Consider the following 20,859-nt stretch of genomic DNA (forward strand, 5'->3'; position numbering starts at 1 on the left):
ATGAAAAAAGGTGGTGGTGGAAATTTTTGATAGTAGTAGTGGTAAGGTACCTGAGATTTAGTACTGATACCATAAAAATGCTATTTTCAATAATTTTGTTACAGAAATGTAAGCAAGTTTATTTTCATACCAAAATAAACTTCAGAGCATCATTTTTTAATATTGTCTTGACACAAGAACCTGCTTAAATGAAATAATCTAAAATTGCAAAGTTAAGATTTAGATTTGGTTGGATTTGATTTATTGAAAACATTAAATTATAAATTATTACAAATACAACACATCGGACACAGGTGGGAATAGAATGATAAAGTTTTCACTTTATTTCCTTTGTTGTCTCTTTTGTTCTTCTAGTCCATCAAAATATTTATCAAGATTAGACTGGAAAATAGGATTAAAAAATCAAAAAACAAATCATTTGACCCAGCAATCTGCTCTTAATAAATATCTAAAATATCTAAGCATTTGATTTGGATTTGATAGCCCCAGCCTCTGACCACATCGTGCCTTGTCCCACCAGGGGACCCATGTCACAAGCCTTTACCATCATCTGTCTAATAAAGACATAAAAATGCCCCCAGAAATAGTGTATTCTGTGAGCTGAGTCACTCATGGAAGAACACTACTAAGCTGGTCATTAACAAATACTAGCTAGCTACTATCCACTATATATATAATAATCTCCTAATAGCATACAGTACTATTTTGTAGGCATGTTAGTTGCTCTTTTTAATGCCTATTGCACTGTTCAGGTTTGTAAAATATTGCCGTGGGAATATAGGATAGATGCCAGATGGACAAGCCCTGCATATTTCTACAGGAAAGGAGAGAAGAGGAGGGGTAGTGAGATAAGGTGAGGCAAAATATTCAAAACCTTTCTCTCTAAAGGTCCCTTTGACAGCTCAACCCAGAGGCAACCTCTTCCTCTCCCCCCATCTCTCACTGTCTCTCTCTCCCCCTCTCGTAATCGACTTTATATCCAGGTCCTGTACAGTGACTCAGGTTACATTTCTCTGCAGCAGCTTCAGGATATCTCCAGACAATCTGAATGTCAGCCAGGCAGACCAATAACGTGATGTAGCCATCTGACTCACCAAGACATGCCTTTTTAGCTTTGCCAAGTGGACATATACTATATGTACTTTCTTTCTTTACACCTAGACACTGACGCACATGCAGATGAACACACAGTCATGCCCATACATACACATACACTTATGGCGTGGAAATGCACATACGCAAGTGATATCATGGCAGACAGGAAGACAGTGACCTTTGGCTTTTTGCTAGTTGAGAAGGCGAGTCCCGCACACACAAGGCAGACACACTCCTGGTTTATCCGCCTGCAACAAACAACTTATGGATACAGAAATGCAGAGACACACAAATACAAAAGAAGGAAGTGCATCAGTGTTGGGCACATCGCTTGAAAAATGTAATCAGTTGCTTATCAGATACTACATACATTACATTACTTTAGAAAGTAATTACATTACTAAAAAAGTAATTGGTTACAGTACTTTCCTACTTTTATTACTTAGCTGCACTTTATCAGCTGTGCCTTTAGGCAACTTCACATGTTACATCTCCTGTATGTAACACATGTAGAAATAGAAAACAAGACATTAAAAGTACTCTTGTTTGTCTCATGCACACGTGCACACAGATGCACAGTCCTGCCAGTGGTTTTCCCAGCATTCCAACAAGGTGGCGGCAACATGCCAAGAAACTAATATTGTTCCAATAAAGGCAGGGAAGAAGAGGAAAAACATGAATGAAAACAATACAAGATTGGAAAAAAAATAAAAAGGGCTTTGTTTATGAGGAAAGAGGTACATTCAACGTTTGTTAGACTTCAAGCATACACACAATACATTTTGGTGAGTAATACTGAGTGTAAGTACAACTTTTGTTTGTTTACAAGAAACCTGCACAGGGCACCTTTAATGTTTAACATAAAAACTCTTTGTGTCACAGTTCTGAGATACCAGGAGTTGCATTTGTCCTCGTCTGTTAGAGGCTAAATGCTTCTCCTTGTCTTCAGCCTTTGCACCAAGCTAACAAGTCCTGCACCAGTTTTTCCAATGAACCCACAGAGACCAAACCTACACCAACTCTCCATCCAATTCCCAGTAAATGAGCAAACAGTATGATACCAGAAAATTGCATGCCCAACATTCATATCAACAAACATTCAACCACATTTTCCACTCCCCCTGTGGGTCAATGCAGCTGTAGACACATGCACAGGTCACAAAAAACAACCTCAGGACACTATGAAGCAAAAGAGGAAGCAAAGACTTAAAATGAAGAAAACTTGAGACAGTGATAAATGAGAGGAAAGAAAGGGAACAATAAAAGAAGACAGATTTATAGAGAACAACAAAAGAAAAGTGAAATGTTACAGTGAGAGAAGAGAAGAGAAAAAGATAGGGGAGTGGGGTTGAGGGGGAGATACAGAGGGAAAAGTACTCCCAAAAGAGTTTGGCAATTAAGAGCACTTCGTTAAGGAAGCTCTCAGTGACTAATGGACAAGACACACAGCCGTACACACACCGCAGGGGATGAGTGATGGGCAAATGCAGACATTTAACAGCTTCTGCAGTGAAATCTTTGCATCCTTTGCATTTTCTTCCCCTCTCCCCATCTCTCCCCTTCTTGTCTCCTCAGCTTACCTATAATGAAATCTGGAAAACATGACTTTCCATTCTACACTTTTATCTGTCTAACTGTCTGCCTTTTACACTCCTCGCTTGATATTATTAAACAAAGGAGGTTTGCATTTTTGCTGCTCTAGGTTTTGAAGGTCAGTACTAAAAAGATGACGTCAGTGTATTAAATGTCTTCTTCACCGTGTGCCATGGGCGATAGTGCAGCTTTTGTTGCTGCTTAGGAGACAGTTAGTTTCATTTCATCACTTTTTGTGTGCAAAGATAATTCTCTGTTAATGACTGTGCTTGATATCAGAGTTTCATTTGTGTAAACAGGTTGACTCTGCAGTGTCTCAATTAGCGGGAATGGGATGCTTTATTTCCGTGTGCAGCCCCACTTTAGGCTGATTAGATGAGTGTATTTTTACATAACAGTCTGCTTTAGCATAACTGCAGTGCCATGGTTACTCACTGAACCCATTTCCACTCTCTGCTTGTAATGTAGCAACACTGAACTGAAATGAATGTAACATAAATGTGTCCGCATGGCTGGATTCCCTGCACATATGATTTCCTGTACTCTCAGGATCAAATCAAAGTAAGGTTCAAGAAATGCCAGCTGCATGCTGCTGTCCAGCTCTGTCTGGTTTACCTTTTGAGCAATGAGTCCACCAGGAGCTGTCTCATGTTGTTACAATCAATTCACTTGCCTACACCACACCAGTCCCGTGGCTCACAGTGAGGGCCAGACTGGGTTGTTTGTAGTCTGGAGATTGGAAAAGCCGGCTTGTGATTGTAAGGTCACAAGAATCATAGTACATCAGGGTGGGGAGATGTTGGTATGAAAGTTAAAGCACCAGTGTGTAACATTTACAGGGATGTTTTGGCAGAAATTGAATGTCATATAATATCATATAAGTATGTTTATTAGTGTATATTCACCTAAAACTAAGAATTGTTGTGTTTTCGTTTGCTTAGAATGAGCAATTTATATCTACATAGGGAGCAGGTCCTCTTCCATCAAGTCTGCCATGTTGCGTCAGTATGTTTCTATAGTAGCTCAGATTGGACAAACTGAACCAAACAGCGGCCTCTCACATTTTTAAGTTGACGCCACAGCTTCTATACGAAACGCAAAAACAATGTACAGGAAGAAAGGAGAAAGTACATGTCAACTATTACCTATAGTTTTATAGACTACAGTTAGAGAATAAATACCAATACCATACCTAAATACCATATCTATCCATATCTATCTATCTATATATCCAACTGATTGGCCCAGAGTGTTGGGCTCTCTCTCTCTCTCTCTCTCTCTCTCTCTCTCTCTATATATATATATATATATATATATATATATATATATATATATATATATATATATATATATATATATATATATAGATATATGATATATATATGAATAATTACTCTTGTAGCATTTTTGGATGTGCAAGTGCACTGTTTTTAACTATGTATGTAGCAGTGTGGTTTTAGGTTTGTTGCTGGCATACATGGTAAACAGACAAAATACCACAACAGAATGGCTGTAGTGTGTGTAATCTGTAATGATCATATGGATGTTGGCCTCAGTGAATGTTATATTTCCAGTGCAGTACATTATGCAGTACATTATAGATAGCCCCAGATTTAGCCTCTCATGTGTTGTCATTGTCACATGTTGCAAGTTGCATGTCCATTTCCTATGAATGTACATGCTAATAAAGATGTTGACATTTTGTACAATTTTTTTGTACACACTATTAGATTAATACCTCACGTCTATGTCAGACATGTTGTCATTTTATTTTGAGACAACACACACAGTATAGCAATCAAAAATCAATACCAGCTGTGGAGTGTTTCCCTCCCTCTCACACAGGAAACAGCAAAAAGTAATAACTTTGATAAGTTAAACATTATCAAATGTAGGGATCATGATAACAATTCTGAAGTGTATTGTAAAATGGAGGAGGTATTTCTAATATGATATGGGATTTTGTAGGTCTGCAGCTTCCTCCACTTTTCAAATGCTGCACACATGTTTACTCAGGTTTTGGAGAGACTAACCAAAGTGTAGAGCAGACAGTTCTTAGTTACAGGGAAATGTTGTATGTTCAGCAAATACAGAGCTACACAGTTTGAAATCTCAGCAGTCACTAACACAGGAGTGACTGGCACTGATCAGCAACACTTAGAAACCCTTACTGATAACTGTGTGAAGGAATATTACAGATTGCACCTTTAGTCAGGCAACCTTCTCCCTGAACAACTTCTGCAGTGTTGATTGTGCCGAGCTGCCTCCAGTAGTGATTGCAGCACTCAGGTGTGAACATGCTGAAGAGAAACAAGCTCTGCAACTTTTAACAAGCTGGAGAAAACAACTGGGAGCTGCAAGCTGTGCTTTACAAACCCTCTTTTTTAAAGGTTACCAAAGATATTGCTCTCTGTGCTCAGTCAATTTTACTCTCACAGGCCATATTATATGATTTGTCTGTCATGTGCCCATCAATACATAATCATGAAAATAATAGTTCCAGTGACTGGCTAAAGAAAATGATGACAAATTAGCTTTGAGAGACTGAGACACTGTTACCTGGATTGGCATAAAAATGATGTCTAGCTATGGGTATGAAACACCCACGCACTCTCCATACTCCATTGCTAAGAACAGGCTATAATTTCTTTCATATCATTTTAGTTTTGATTTTGAAGTTTTGATTGAATCACTTTCTCATCTGGTGGCTCAATTACATTTTTAATGGGAAACTAAATTGAGTTGAAATTGTTCCCTGTGTTAAAAAACGAACCGCCTGCCACTTTGATTGAGGAATAAAGTCACATTTTCCTCCTCATGTTCCCCCACTCCTTTTTCATGTTCACCATCCACCTGTCTTCAGAGATCCATTTTATCTTGACACTGCTGTTTACTTTCACACGATGCTTTGTCAAAACCGTGGCAACTTTTGAAGTGGCAGACTGAAATGAATGCATGCACCTACCATGCCTGAATGATTAATCACTTCATTTCTGTGTTTGTCCTGTCAGTAAGGTTTCACTTACTTTGTAAACATCTAAGTCCTCATCATCAGTAAAGGCTGATATTGTTTTATCATTCCACTTTATATTTTTTGGAAACATGCGTATATGCCACACTCAGATTCACTAACAGCACCAACTTACAGTGATGGATGATGATGATACATGGTGCTAAGATAAATGATGATATCTGGAGAGAAAGAGGAGAAAAAACACAAAGGTAATAATAGATAAAGGGAAAGAATGCTCTGAAAAAAACAATAAGAGGTAGTCACAAAAAGACAAAATGGTAGATTAACAAAAAAAATATGCAAAGTATGCGGCGATCGTAAGATGAAAAAAGTGGTAAGATACTAAGATAAATCATGGCTTTAAAAAATGATCACCTATTTTCAGCATAGTTATTAAAGTTCTTATTTTCCCACTCTTTTTCTGCCTCATGGCTGCTCCTGGATTAAGAGAAAGTATCTGTATCTGCATTAGTAAACACGATTGGACCTCAGGACTCTTAGTAATTCATTTCCTCTTGTCCTGTGTTTGTATTCTGCTCATTTTTAGCTTCTGAATTTTCATCAGCTAATTCAGTGATAGATTACTGTAATTAGTTTTGTATCAAAAAGTACTTCAATTCTTGAATTTATCTCTCTGAGACTATCAGATACGCTAAAATAAAAGCACAAGCAACAGTTAAAGGATTAATAAGTGAGAGAGTGTGGTAGACCAAATGTAAGTGTATGTGTTAGAGGGAGAGAGTTACACAGAAAATAAAGAGAGTGAGAGTGGTAATACCCTTGTGAGACCTCTGTATTTACTGCACTGTTAAACAGCATTCATTTATCTTATGAAAAACCTGCTACACACACACACACACACACACACACACACACACACACACACATATATATATACAGATAGCCCGGTGAGAGCCTTCTCCCCAGACAGCTCCTCTAATTAGCTCCATTTAAATGAATGGGTTAAGCAGAGTTCTTTTTACAGTGTGTGCTGGTACTACTAATGCATTATATTTAATTATGCACTGCCACACACAGACACACACACACACACACTTCCACAGGAGAGTATGCATATGTCTTTAAAGCACAAAAATCTTTTTTTCAAACAAATCCAGAAAAGGCATCCAGGTTGCTTCATCTGAATTTCTTAGGAGTAGAAGAAAAACTGGCAGTGTTACCAAGATGGAGCTTCTGTTTTCCTGCTGGTAGGAAGAACACATTTATTAAGATTTATTTTGGATCAGAGATGTGAGCAGAAAAATGCAGAAAGAGAAATAAAAAATATCAGAATAACAAAAAGAAGGCAGACAGAGAGAGGAGCTTAGTGCCCCAAGCTGTGGCTCTATGTTAACTACTCACCTCCTCCTGCCACTCCTCTATCCACAACTACATTCATAATGCTTTATAGCCAGACTCATTGTCGTAACAGCTGCCCTGACCCTCACTGTAGAGTGACAAGAGTACTGCTGACAAGACAAAACTTTATTCTTTCACACCTCAAGCTAAGCTATACACCCATAGTCCCTGAAATGTGTGTGGGGGGGTGTGTACTCCCACAGGATCACGTCCTTTAGCGATGTTAGTCACTTAAAAATACAAAATACAAAATAGTTTTATGTGAAAAATGACACAATAAACAAACAGAAACTATCAACATTTATCACCAAGCTTCCTTGAATACATAGATATTTGGTGTGACAGTTCCCCTCAGATGAAGATGCCATTCTGTCAGTTTGCAGGCCAAAGCCTGAACATACTATGTCAGATAGGTAAACTTCTCATTTTCACCATTGCCTTGTTCTGAAGTAAATTTCTTGCAAAATGTTCACCAGACAAAGGCATAATATCAACTGAGTCCTGCATTATTGTTTAATCATGGTCAGACATGGTGCATTTTCTCAGATAAAGTTGTGTTTCACCAAATTACTGTAAACAAACTGCCATACAAGAAAACCTGGGGCAGGTGGTGTATCAGTACAGAAGTACTGTGGTTTCTTGATCTTGTGGGAACTTGGAGGCAACAAAGGCCCAACAGCATTTTTTGGCCCAGGGCTTAATCCTCCCATGGTCTCTGTTAGCAAAAAACATGCACATATACACAGTCATAGTTTTAGCTAAACTGTGGTGAAAACAACAAACTGCTCATCTCTATACCATCTATCCACGATTAATACCAGCTCATCTTTCACAGGCTCGAAGGGGGCCAGAGCTGATCCTGGATCAGACTGTGTGAACCACCACCAACCTAACCTGCATGTCTCTGGACTCCATGGAGAGTCCAGGGCTGCAAGGCCACTGTTTTTACCACCTCACCAATGTGTTGTCTCGATTGGGAATCAGTTTTTATAAAATTTGGAATGAAAATCTCTCTATGACCATGGAAGGACTCGTGAAAGTTTCACATCGAAACAAATAAAAAGTTGGATACAAATAAATCATGAAGAGAACTAGTCAAAACTCCTTCTTCATCTAACATTGCTTTGTTTTTCCTAAATAAATAGAACGGCTTTAAACACAAATGAAGCAAAAACAGTCTGTAGAAATTATGCATAAAAAAAGAGTGGGAAAGAGACACAAGAGATAAAGTATGTGTTTGTGAGAGAAAGACCTGAAATCCTGAGTGAAGTTCATCGCTGTTTATTGAAGTTACTTGGAGACCTGAGTTACCTCATGAAAAACTTTCAAACAAACTCAGTCTTAATGAGCACACTGGAACAAACACACACATAACTCACCATTTACAATTCTTCACTTCATAATGAGCAGAAATTCTTATTATTTCCCTCCATCATTCATCATTCGACATCCTTTTCTGTGGCATTAATAAGTCATGGATGTGCTTTTTTGCCATAACACCTCCCAGTACACCGGCAGGGGGTGGGGGTGGGGGGTGGAGTTGGGGTGGGGAGGGGGTTAGGGGCTGGTAAGAGAAAGTGTGTACTCCCTGAAATATTTAACAGCCCCATGTTCAGCAGCTGTTAACCTGCATGCTCTGTGTGGAGACATACTGTGTGTGGGTGTGCGTGTTTTCGTCTGCATTTGTGTGCGGGCAATAACCTGATTACGGCTCTGATTACCTGTTGGAATGCTATGAATATTTTAGATCCTCCCAAATCAGGTCTGAAAGTCAATGATGATGGAGATGATAATGATGATGGCGGCAATAATGATGATATTTGTGCGATGTGATCCTCTAATTACTAATTCCATTTGCTCTCATTTTGTTTGAACTTTCTCAAAAGTTTTGACTGAGACAGATTACTTACTTAAAAACATAATGATTCATTTACGAAAAATGATTCAAAGTTCGTCTGTGTGGTTCCAGACCTCTAAATTGCTTCCCTCATTTCTGATATCTTCAGCAAAATGAAAAATGAATCATCACTGAAAATCACTGAATAATGAAGTAAAAGCTAAATGGAAATTCAATATAGATTTGTATTGACAAGTAGCTGAAAAGCTGTGTTACTTATTGCTTGTAAGTTGTTAATATTAACAGGTCTGTGCTGTACTGCGTCAGCCAAACTGTTGTGGTTTACAGTTACTTTGTAACAAAAAAAATGAAAACGTTGTCATCATCAGTCCTTTTGAAAAGGTGTTTACTGAGAACACATTTCAAAATGTCAGATGTTAAATTCCAATACCCACTTGTGACTACAACATTTCTGATTATATTTAGGTTCTGGCAGGACCTGGTTAAGGTTGGAAAAAGATTGTGGTCTCAGTTTAACACAAGTCTGCGATGAACAAGACATTCTATTATCATTCATCAAGAAACACAATCTTTCCTTGCCTCATCCAAAATACTTTTTTCTGCCTAAACTGAACCGCTGGTGGGAGTGAGGGTGTCAAAGTCCTGCAGCTTCTAAAATTGCTATCCACCCCAACCACCTCCTTGTAATGTTGGTATAGTACATGAATACAGGATTGCATTCACACAAAATGTTACCTCTGAACATATTCCAGGCAAACACACAGACACAGCATCACTGAGTAGACATTTTAGTACTATAAATTCTCAGGAGACAGTTGCCTTGCAGCAAGAAACATATGTTTTGGCTGCATGGGGACATAAAATCCAAAATGCTTGTTGGAAAAAAAAAAAAAGTTAATGAAAGTCATTAAAAACTTTGAGCCTTATATTTACCATATCACAGACTGTTATTACTTTGTCAATGGAGCCTTAGTTTGACAAGTGTAAACTTCTAATCTATCAGAATTCATTACTTCTGAAACTGAAAACCAGAGACAAAGACTTGGGTACTGCACTTGAAATTTATGTAAATACACAATTGCATTTAGTATAGTGAAACTCAAATGAGTGCATATAAGGTGCTCTTGTAGCAGCAGTAGAGAAGTCAGTTCAGTTGTCAATTACAGTACATCCAGATGAGGTTGTCTGTTCACATATGAAAAATATTGACCTGCATCAACCACTTTGCATATTATTTGGTACAATTACTGGTTTGCAGCTGTGAAGCAATAGTATTATCAGAATCAGGGAATTGAAGTTCAGGAGGTGAACCCTGAGGGAACATTATCTCCCAAAAACTAGTAAACATCAGCTATTCAGTGATAGCTCTCCTGAGAAAAATGCACCACTTGAGTGGCAGAGAGCTCTCGTAAATGACAAGAAATGGTAAAGGAGAGAGGTGCAGCCTCCCAGTGGAACAGTGAAGCATGTGCAGAAGATAGAGTGTATAGATTTACACCAAGTGGGATAATATTTCTGTCTGAATGAATTTATTTTGACCTGTAGGGTTTGCAGAAGGCATTTTATTTTGACTGAGTTTAGATAAGTGGACAACAAGTCAGTATAAATTCAATGTTAATCAAATCTCCAGTTCAATTTTCAGTCAGCTATTTTTTCTTGTGTTCTGAGACCAGCAAAAACTGTAGGTTACTTATCTTTAAGATCCTGAACAGGGACTGCACAAAAATGGTGTACAAACATATTAAAAAGAATGTTAAAAGACAGTCCACCAGGTTAAAGCCAGCAGGTTCACAACCTATTTAAATCTGAGATTAAATGCAAAGATATCAACTGACTGTATCATCCACTGGTTCCTTCTTTATCATTTTAAACTCACAAACATAAATATCAGCTTTCAGTCACTTTGCCGCGAGTTCAGTCCATAAAGGCACTTTTGCCTCAGTCATTTGTGACCACAGGGACAGATAACCAAAGCTGCTCCTGAAAGCATGACAATAATTTCCACCGAGTGATTGAGAGATATAAATCCACAGGTAGATTTGAGAGAACAGAATCAAGTGGACTTAAAAATAAAAACATCAATAAACGAAAGATGGAGGCCTCTGTGTGAACACAGCAGGCCAATCACCCTGAACATGCCAGATAATGGCGCTATATAAATAAAATTTGACTTGACTTGACTTGAGATAAATTCAGGACTAAGGGGATACAGTCAGATAAGTCTCAGTGCTCTATGACGCAGAGTGCCCGAGACAAAGCCACGCTGGCTGGTTAGTAAACAGTACCATAATCCAATGCCTACATCAAAGTGGTGGCGTTGAATTTCTCTCCAGCTTCAAATGAAAAACACAACTTGTTCCTAGTCTCAGTCATTTGAGCACTCAAATTTCCCAAGCTGAAACTATGTGAAATCTCATTTGTTGCAAAGTAAAAAAAAATGCTTTGAAAGCAGGACAGGCAGCAAGAGAATGGAGAAAAACAGAGAGAGATGGGAAGAACAAGAGAGGCAAACTAATTAAGGAGAAAGTGGCAGGAGGAGAGACAGGGAAGAGAAGGAATTGAGTCAGCAGGCTTTATTTGTCTGTATGGATGCGTGTGTGTGTTTGGACATGCTTGTCTAACTTCTAAATCCTCTGCAAAGTCAGAGGAGTCTTTCATTCCCAAGATGAGTAAACATTGGCCCACGTTCTGTCATCATGACTGCTACGCCTTCAACCAAAAACAGCCTGTTTGTTTCTCTCTCTCTCCTCATGCCAACAGCCCATTTTATGGAGAACAGATAGCAAGAGAGTAAAGGACGGAGTGTTGCCAAAAACTAAAAATTTGATTATTGTTCCTCACCCATCAGCTTAATGAGAAAATAGAAGAGGAGGCGAGGAGATAACACATATAGGCCATAACATTCACGCTCCCTCACACACACACACACACACACATACACACACAGCCCTCACTGTATAGGATGCACGCCTCATGAATAATTCAAGCTCCAGATGTAGTTATTATTAAAGCCATGCTTATGATTTCTCATATTCTTACTATTCATATGCAAAGTTGGTGTTTGGTTAGTAGGAGATTCTTTTTCATTTTCTGTTGCCTAGCAGGGTGTGATTTTTAACACTCGTCCAAATACAAGTTTATCACCCCTCCTCTCTCCGTCTTGTCTTCTCATTCAATCCCCAGAGCACCCCAGTGGAATCTGCTGCAATGCTGCTATCATATCAGGAAACACATGCACCTTATACAATATGTAGCCATTAGCTGCAATATTTTCTATTTTCTGTACAACAGAATACTGATACAGGGACAGGGAACCCAAAAAATATATCTTGCAGTGTACTTTAAATGTCTTATCTGCTTGGCCGACACTGTGTTATTCTTCATAACTCCATCTGAGCTCTCCTCAGTGCTCTGGTCAATGTCTGCTGCTGTTGGTTTGCAGGCCACCAGAGCACAGGAAATACTGAAGTAAATATTGGTCTGTTGGACCCTCAGGGCAGTTGTTTGTCCATAAAACACAGCTTATGCTGCACAAGCTGTTTGGAGAAATTTGATGGAAAGTGAATGCTTTTTTTTTGTGGAGCTGTAAAAACATGGCTGTAATGTACTGGAGATTGCCTTCTATTCTGAGGCCTGTTTGAGATCAGATAACCCTAAAATGACCCCATTCATTATGCAATCTACTGCTTTTTCCACAAAATGTCATGTGAACATAACAAATACTAGTGTGCATTAATGATCATATCATGAGTTTTTGTTATCAGACATCATCACTTTTTTGGGGGGTGGGGGTAAAGGAGCTCTAAAGGAGCCATGTGTCAAAATATAGTTTCAATTTTAAAAAATCTATTTTTAATAAGATTTTAATATATACAAATATATGATTATGGCCCTTTTATGAAGCTCCTTCAGTAGCATGGACAGCAAAAAATAGAGTGACAGAAAGATTGTTTCTTTGTTTTTTCTTGTTTGTTTTTTGGCTTATCCAACATCCCAGCTTGTCTTCTCTATTGCCTAACAGCTGCAACAGCTCCTGCAAGTTTATCTTTGTCCACAGATCATTAGCTCATCCTCTGCAATACAAATCTGGACAAAAGTTGGCTATTACCAAATACGTACAGTAAATGATACATAACCCACTCTCAATGCAGGAATTCAAACAAAAAGCTGGCTATTATTTATTTCACACTGTCAGTTGTGAAATAACAATACAAGATAATAAATTGACATATTCTTTGCCAGTGTCTGCAGTGGTGGCATCCTTAGCGACAGAATTGCCATACAGATTCATTACCACAGATGAATGTTGTTTGTCAAAAGTGCTTTTTTCTTGGTTTTTACATCAGTTATACATCAAATAAAATTTGATTTAATTTAGGGACCTGACATATAAACATGTTACATTTATGTTATTTTTGAAGAGTAAAGAATAACTGTGAATAGAACAAGTCCTACCTGCTGCAGAATAGTTTTTGAAACTCTTAATTATTCAGCAATGTGTTTTAAAAATGAGAAGCGTTTATTTTTTCAGGAATTCGTTTTTTCACAGTTACAGATCCACAAGCCTGGAACACCACATTCTTTTACAGCTGACTAATGAGCTGCAATGCTTTCACAGCAACACTTTGAGGGAACCATAACAGTACTGACAGTGACAGTGTCACTCAGACAAATTCCCCAACCCCAACTTTTGGCTCCAGTAATGGAGTTCAGACTGGTGAATTTCTAGTTGTGTTCTCCAAATTTGGAGCAAAAGAGAGCTGCATGTCTTGGCTTCATTTGGAGAAGATTTTTAGAACAGAACAACATGCTCAGTGTAACAGTGCTCAGTAATTGGGGAAACAGTTAAAAAAAAAATTCCACTTGTGTTTTACTAAAACCAGTAACCATGTTTTTGCACCAAACTTTCACTCTAATGTTTTTGTTATTTAAGCTTAAACCTCAAAACCAGTGAACATTTTCAAAGTTTGAAACCACTCAACAACATCAGCTTATCGTTTTATCACATATGCTCTTTGAAACCCTCTCATTCATCTAACTATATCTTGCTAAATTTGCTTGATTTGCTTTGATTTTGCTCTGTAGACCTGACTCTGTTCTTCCATCTCAGCCTTGACTCTTGTGCCTCAGAAAACCATGCTTGCAAACAACAATGACCATGTTATTACTCAGTTATTTCATTAGAGGCCACTGTTGGCCATCACACATCTGCCAAACACATTGATCACACAGAGAATCGATAGATGGAAAAGATCCTGTCTGTTGTATATAAAAATAAAAAATTGTAAAAATTACCTTGTCATACTAGCATCTGCAGTGTCATAAAACTCGCTGACAGTTTGTGAGCCAACAACAAACAGACAAGAAGAAACCATATTACGACCAACAGTGCAGTTACTGGAAGCCAAATCAAAAATTATTTTCCTCCTAAAAGACAAGTAAATTAATATTAAATAAACAAGAGATGCACGGTAAAGGGTAACTATTATCTTCACTTCTACACTTTTAACTATACATTTTAATTTTCAGTCTAATCTCTGAGGTCCACTAATGTAATGGGTGTGTATATACACCATAAATGTTTTGCCTTTCTGCATACTGATCTCATCAACCCCTCCTTGGTTTGGTAAAATACTCTTGAATCAGGAGTTGAGGCTGTCTGCTGAGCAGGAAGGATACTGCATTAACCACAACAGGTGGAAATGTCTGCATCTTACCATTTCTTTGCTTTCCTCCACCACACACACATTTTGGGACACAAAACCTGATACCAGGATGGGTTTTAATATCCTCCTGATTTAGTTACGGGGAGAAGTTTGGACTCAGGGTATCAACCAGGCAACAATGAGGCAAACAGGGCCATAAAAAGATAAGATATGGAATCACAGCCATGGCAGGAAGAAATTCAATACGACTGGCCAGCGACTGACAAGCCACCTCAATGGTAGGTTTACTCCTTTTCTTTCCAGGTGATGTTTCAATTATCATCAAAATTACTAGTAGGATTTTACATTTTCGCAGCCCACCAGTGATTGTTTAGATTTTTTGCATGCAAGTCAATGTCTTGTATTTTATGTTCTTGAACATAATGAAGTCATAAAAATTCAAATGAAATAGAGAATATGTGATGTTTTCTGTTACAACATGATATGTGTTTTCATTTGAGTTTAAAGATATTGTATTTATGTGCCGTTTCTGTAAAGAGCAGGGCAAAACCATAGAAGCAAATGTGGCCAGTACAACTTTATTAAGGAAAAGAAAAGAAAATAGGAAACCAATTTTGCATTTTAAAAATTCTAGGAGTTTACTGTACAAGAGTTTATTTGACTTCATTTAAATTTTAAATTTTTAAATTTTTTTATGTTCAGCTACTGACCAAAAATATCTGTTTTGCAAATGTAATTCCCCCTGAGAGAAAGTATCTCAAAGATGCAAATAAGCATGTGGAAGAGGTCATGGGCTGCTCTTCAACAGATGCCTTCCTTCAATGACCTGGTACTAGAACTAAACGAAATACAGAAGTCTGTATAAATTATTTGTGGAGGGAAGTGTGATAGAGATAGTACTTGTCCTTCCCTTTGTCTTTTCGTTCTTCCTCTTCTCACAGAGTGGTCTTTTTCAGTTCTTCGTTACCATGCTCCAAGAATGGCGGTGGCAGCTCATGTTCAAATGTGCCACTGCAGTTTGCTTCCTCGTCAGTATGATCCTGCTCTACTGTCTTTCTACGGTACAGATCAACTTCAGTCCTCCAGAGTAAGAATCTTTCTCAGCATTACTTTGCATTTTTAGTGCAAAAAGGCTTAAAATAATATAACAGCCCTACTAAAAATGTATTGGGAGTTATTAAGAAAATAAAGGCTTCAGTAAAATAAGGCTTTACTGTAAGTGTAGCCCAGCCAGATGCAGGATATTGTCAGAGATTTTAAAAAATGTTATAAGAAGTAACAAACGGACAGTAACTTTGTTAAATCCTTTTTACTCTACTTTTTACTCATGTAGGCTGTATTTTCTAATTTTAGCATTTGACAGCCAAATAATTATATTAACAAACCTCATCTATAGACAGTAATAATAACTAAACACATCAATGGCCCTGAATGTAATTGTCCTAAACAGACAGACTGTGTGAACTTTGAACCAATGTGCAAACCATTTGAATATTCATCACTATAGAATTCAATGTGTTTGCTTAATATGAATTTTATAACTCCTAAGCTGCAGTTTTATTCAAATCATCTATTATTCATATGGGAAGTAAGGAAGACTCACACACTTTTTATCTTTTAGTAAATTGATTATTTATCTATATAAATATAATGTAATGTCAGCCTCCTGTTTTAACTGCTTATGAACTTTGCTTGTCAATGTAACACATAGTGAGTGAGCCAATACAGCTTCATCTCAGCTTTTACTGAAGCACCATACATGACAGAAATGTGAAGACTTTCAAAACATGTCCCCAAAAATATTATAAAAGGATTCTATCTCATGTGTAATACTGTTAATATTTCATCAATACTAGTAATAATTTTACAAATGATGAATTGTGCTGTAAATCATAAACCTCAGTTTCAAAGTCCACATTTTAACTAAGTCACAAAACTGCACTTGCCCCGGAGCAATTTTACAGTCAGTGAATCTTTGTGCTTCTCTGTGCGCATTTCTGAGTATTTCATTGTCATCTTTTATTCATTTATTTATTCGTTGCCACCACTTATCAAGTTGTTGCCTATTCTGCCGTGCCAAAAAAGAGAAGAGAATAACTGCATTTGTACCTCTGATATATTAACTGAGAAGATGTTGTACAGTAAACGTATAAAAAAAATCACATCTCAGCATTTTAAGCATAAAATAAACACTGTTCGCTAGTGAATTTCTGACTCTTAAATCATTTAAGTTGGATTACAAATTTGTCCATAGCCTCTCAGAGGATTATGAGTTTACTATTGTGGTGACAGACGTGCACATCAATCTAAGAGAAAATTGAGGGGGCTAAAATGAAGTCATATCACTAGACTTCAAACTTCACTGGTGTTATAAGTGACATTAGGATAAAACAAATTTGTCATTTTGTTGATGACCTGTCCCTCTAAAGCTCTGTTCACTACAGGGATGTGTAATTAAATCAAGAGTTGAATTATCTTTTTTACATTTTGCTTGTCTTATAAGGCTTGAGGCTTTCAATATTCATGAGAATAAGGTTTGGAAAAACACTGTAAACTTGGACTTTTAGGAAAAAATAACACAAAGACATGTATTGGCTCACTCTATCTGCTGAGCACCAGTAGACATTACATTATTGTTTTCAAAATAGAATGGAAATTTGTTGAGACAATTTGTGGTTACTCTAAATAATTACCATATGCTGACTTCTCTCTAGGTTTCCAGTGCCTCTTTCATGTGCTCCCCAATCAAGCCAACACAGCACCCAGTCAACTACAAATGTATTACAACAAGACAGTAACATCTGTGTTCCTAAAGTAGACATCATGTTTATGAAGACCCATAAAACAGGAAGCAGCACCTTCCTCAATATTCTGTTCCGTTTTGGAGAGAAGCACAAACTCAAATTTGCCTTCCCCAACAGTCAAAACGACTTCTCCTACCCCTCACCTTTTCAACGCACGCACGTTCATGGCTATAAATCTGGAATGTGTTTTAACATCATGTGCAACCACATGCGTTTCAATGCAGCTGAGGTGGCCAAGGTGCTGCCCAGAGACACTTTCTACATCACGATCCTGCGAGATCCTGCAGAGCTCTTTGAATCGTCTTTCCATTACTTTAGCCGCATTATTCCTCTGACCTGGAGGATACCAGGTGAACATAAGGTGGCTGAGTTCCTGCGTAATCCCAACCTCTACTTCAGCTCGGATGGATTTAACTCCTTCTACCTGAAGAACCTGCTCTTCTTTGACTTTGGGCAGGACAACACCCTGGATCCAGATGACCCACGTGTAGAAAAGAGCATCAGGCTCATTGCTGAGCGTTTTCACTTGGTCATGATAATGGAGCACTTTGAGGAATCACTCATCCTGCTCAAGGATACCCTGTGCTGGGAGATGGATGACCTCCTCTTCTTCAAGCTCAACTCCCGTAAACAATCCACTGTGTCTAAACTGAGCCCAGAACTGAGGGCGAAGGCCTTGCAGTGGAACAGCATTGACTGGAGGCTTTACAAACATTTTAATCTGACCTTCTGGGAGAGAGTGGAATCTTACGGAAGAGACCGTATGACAAAGGATGTTGCAGAGCTCAGGAGGAGGAATGCAGAGATGGTGAAGATCTGCATTGAGGGAGGTCACTCTGTCGAGGCTGGAAACATTCATGAGGAGGCTATGCAGCCATGGCAGCCCATCGGAGAAAAGTCCATCATGGGATATAACTTGAATAAAAATGTAGACAAAGCCTATCAGGAGTTGTGCCGAAAGATGTTAACCCCAGAAATTCAATATCTAACAGACTTGGGGGTTAACCTGTGGCTTACTAAGCTGTGGGGACATGTAAGGAATATCATTGACTGGTGATGAAACACGAGACAAAAGATGAATGAGCTTTTTAAGGGCGGCTGTGGCTCAGGAGACAGAGCAGTCGCCCACCAATCGGAAGGTCGGTGGGTCGATCCCCAGCTCCTCCAGTCCACATGCCAAAGTATCCTTGGGAAAGATACTGAACCCTAATTTGCCCCTGATGTGTCATCGGTGTGTGAATGTGTATGAATATGTTAGGAAGCACTTTGTGTGTAAAGAACAAGTGCTGTATGAATGTGTGTGTGTGAATGGGTGAATGTGACCTGTAGTGTGAAGCGCTTTGAGTGGTCGATATGACTAGAAAAGTGCTATATAAGTGCATTCCATTTACCATTTACCATTTTGGAGAAATGACTGAAAAGTGAACGTGTTAGTGAGTGATGTTTTCTGAATTCCACTGTATTTATTTTGATTTTGCCCTGAAGGCCTCTTTTTTATTGTCTGGCATAAAATAAATAATAATATATTACGTGCCATTTATTGTATTCCATCCATTCCATATTCTGTTAAAGCTGCAAGGAAAAATGATAGCATGTTCAGTTTGAAATTTGTGCCATCTGCTTGCAATGTGTGTATATGTTTATGTATATGTATATGGACATGTATAACTACTTATTTCCTTTTTGTATTTGCTGTGTGTGTTTGTGGTTGTGTGTGACATTACAATGTAATATATGCAGCACGAACTGTTTGTATTTAATTTTAATCTGTAAAATGCTAATCCTATCCACATCTGTAATTAAATGCTGGTATTATTCATGCAGCCTCTGTGTTTGGAAAGCTTAATCTCCTTTTATGCTATCTTGCACTTAAAATCACACACTCATTTCTTTAGTCTTCACAAATTTGTTTGTTTGACCTTAATTTAAATGGAAAGCCTCAATTGTATGTATACCTATAAATGTACAGTGTTTCAGTAGGTTTTCTTTCAACTTGTGCAGACACAGTGTTAAACTACATTCATTACTGCTTCTTCAGGCACCAGAAGCTGAGGTATTTATATAAAGAAACAAATGCCTTATGTATTCCTTTGGATAACAGATGATTATAATTTTCAGAGATTATTGCAGTAATATCAAGTTATGTCTGCAAAATGATGTTAAAGTGCTGCAGGAACATGTGGCTGCTTTTCAAGGAATACAGTCAATAATGTCATTGGCCATTAGCATGGTTGCTGAGAATAGGACTAACAAGTCTATTGTTCCCTACTAGAAGCATTCACATTAGATTTAGAATTTGACAGACAGGAAAAAGGGAATTTTTAGACAGATGTGAATTCTAAAACAATTTTTTCACGGTTCTCACTTTTCATTAATGCATTAGTTAAAAAGCAAAAGCGAAAAAATGAAATAAGAAAAGTTCTGAAAATGGACCACAACACAATAGCTTCACTAAAGTTCACTAAAAAGAGCTGCAAAACCTGTGCTGTGTTGCATGTTGATTGAAATCGTTGGTTTCTGTAGATCCATTTTAAGATGTAGTGAAGAGAATCCAAAGCCTGCAGTTTGTATAATATTGACAGTGAATGCGACGCTATTTGAAAATCCCCTTTCCAGTACTGACCCTTCTGTCCTCTTTACCTTGATCATTGAAACTGTCTTCAGAGGCCTGCCAGCAGAATATTTACTGTCCTTAAAAGCAGTTGTGCAGTCATAAAATCATTTTGGTGTGTTTTTCAGTGGTACCAGGCTCCAGAACCACTCCTCAAACTCTATACCAAGTTATAGTCTTTGATATTAGAGACTGCTAATTATCATTTTGTGTGATGATGGTATCACTGATGAAAGGATTCACATATTTTGGAGACAATTTGCAACTCAAATGAGGAGTTGGAGGGTTAGAAAAGTGGGCTTGCAGCCAGAATGTTACTGGTTTTGGATATGTGGTATCTGTGATAAGTCAGTGTGCTCAGCTGCTCTATTTATTGGAGGCTGGCAATAGTTTTGAAAGTAATATACTTTGTGGGTGGGTGTGTGAGTTTATGTGGCACATGTACTGTAAAGTTTCTCTTAAACAGCGCCTTCCTTCTTGAGACCAAAATTTTGAATTACTTTTACTGATGTCCTTTTCACTGCTGGTGCAAAGAAATCAACAAGTGAAGATGCACTGGACCCAATTTTCTTTATTATTATCACAGTGGCATTGTTGTTGCCATGTTTTATGATTTTGACACATTTAGCTTGGAAAACTTTCAAACTGTTGACCACTCACATTCTTCCTCTGCATAAAGACAGATAAATAATTCATCATAATAACTGCCCAGCCCAGCTACACTCTGTTTTTACTTGGCAGAAGTTGTACAACATCAGTTGATCATTGACAGTCTCTTGTTAATGATCAACTGATGCTACTCATCAGTCTGGTTTCAAGACTGGCTGATGATGCATTCACTAGTATTTCTTTGGTCTTCA

At 37.9% G+C, this 20,859-nt stretch overlaps 1 protein-coding gene across 2 annotated transcripts; it reads left to right on the forward strand.

Annotated features, from left to right (window-relative positions):
- Positions 1 to 14,821: 14,821 nt before the first annotated feature.
- LOC108886078 (galactosylceramide sulfotransferase-like) lies at positions 14,822 to 18,835 on the forward strand. 2 transcript variants are annotated; one of them, XM_018680694.2, is made up of 3 exons: positions 14,822 to 14,862; positions 15,541 to 15,671; positions 17,299 to 18,835. In XM_018680694.2, exons 1-3 carry the CDS (start codon positions 14,860 to 14,862, stop codon positions 18,443 to 18,445), a joined length of 1,281 nt encoding a protein of 426 aa, XP_018536210.1. In that variant the 5' UTR covers positions 14,822 to 14,859; the 3' UTR covers positions 18,446 to 18,835. The 2 variants fall into 2 exon arrangements, with proteins under 2 accessions (XP_018536210.1, XP_018536211.1); XM_018680695.2 differs by lacking the exon at positions 14,822 to 14,862 and having other exon boundaries at positions 15,412 to 15,671.
- The last annotated feature ends 2,024 nt before the right edge of the window (positions 18,836 to 20,859 follow it).

Source organism: Lates calcarifer, linkage group LG5 (genome assembly GCF_001640805.2).
Source record: "Lates calcarifer isolate ASB-BC8 linkage group LG5, TLL_Latcal_v3, whole genome shotgun sequence".
NCBI classification, from domain to species: Eukaryota; Metazoa; Chordata; class Actinopteri; family Centropomidae; genus Lates; species Lates calcarifer.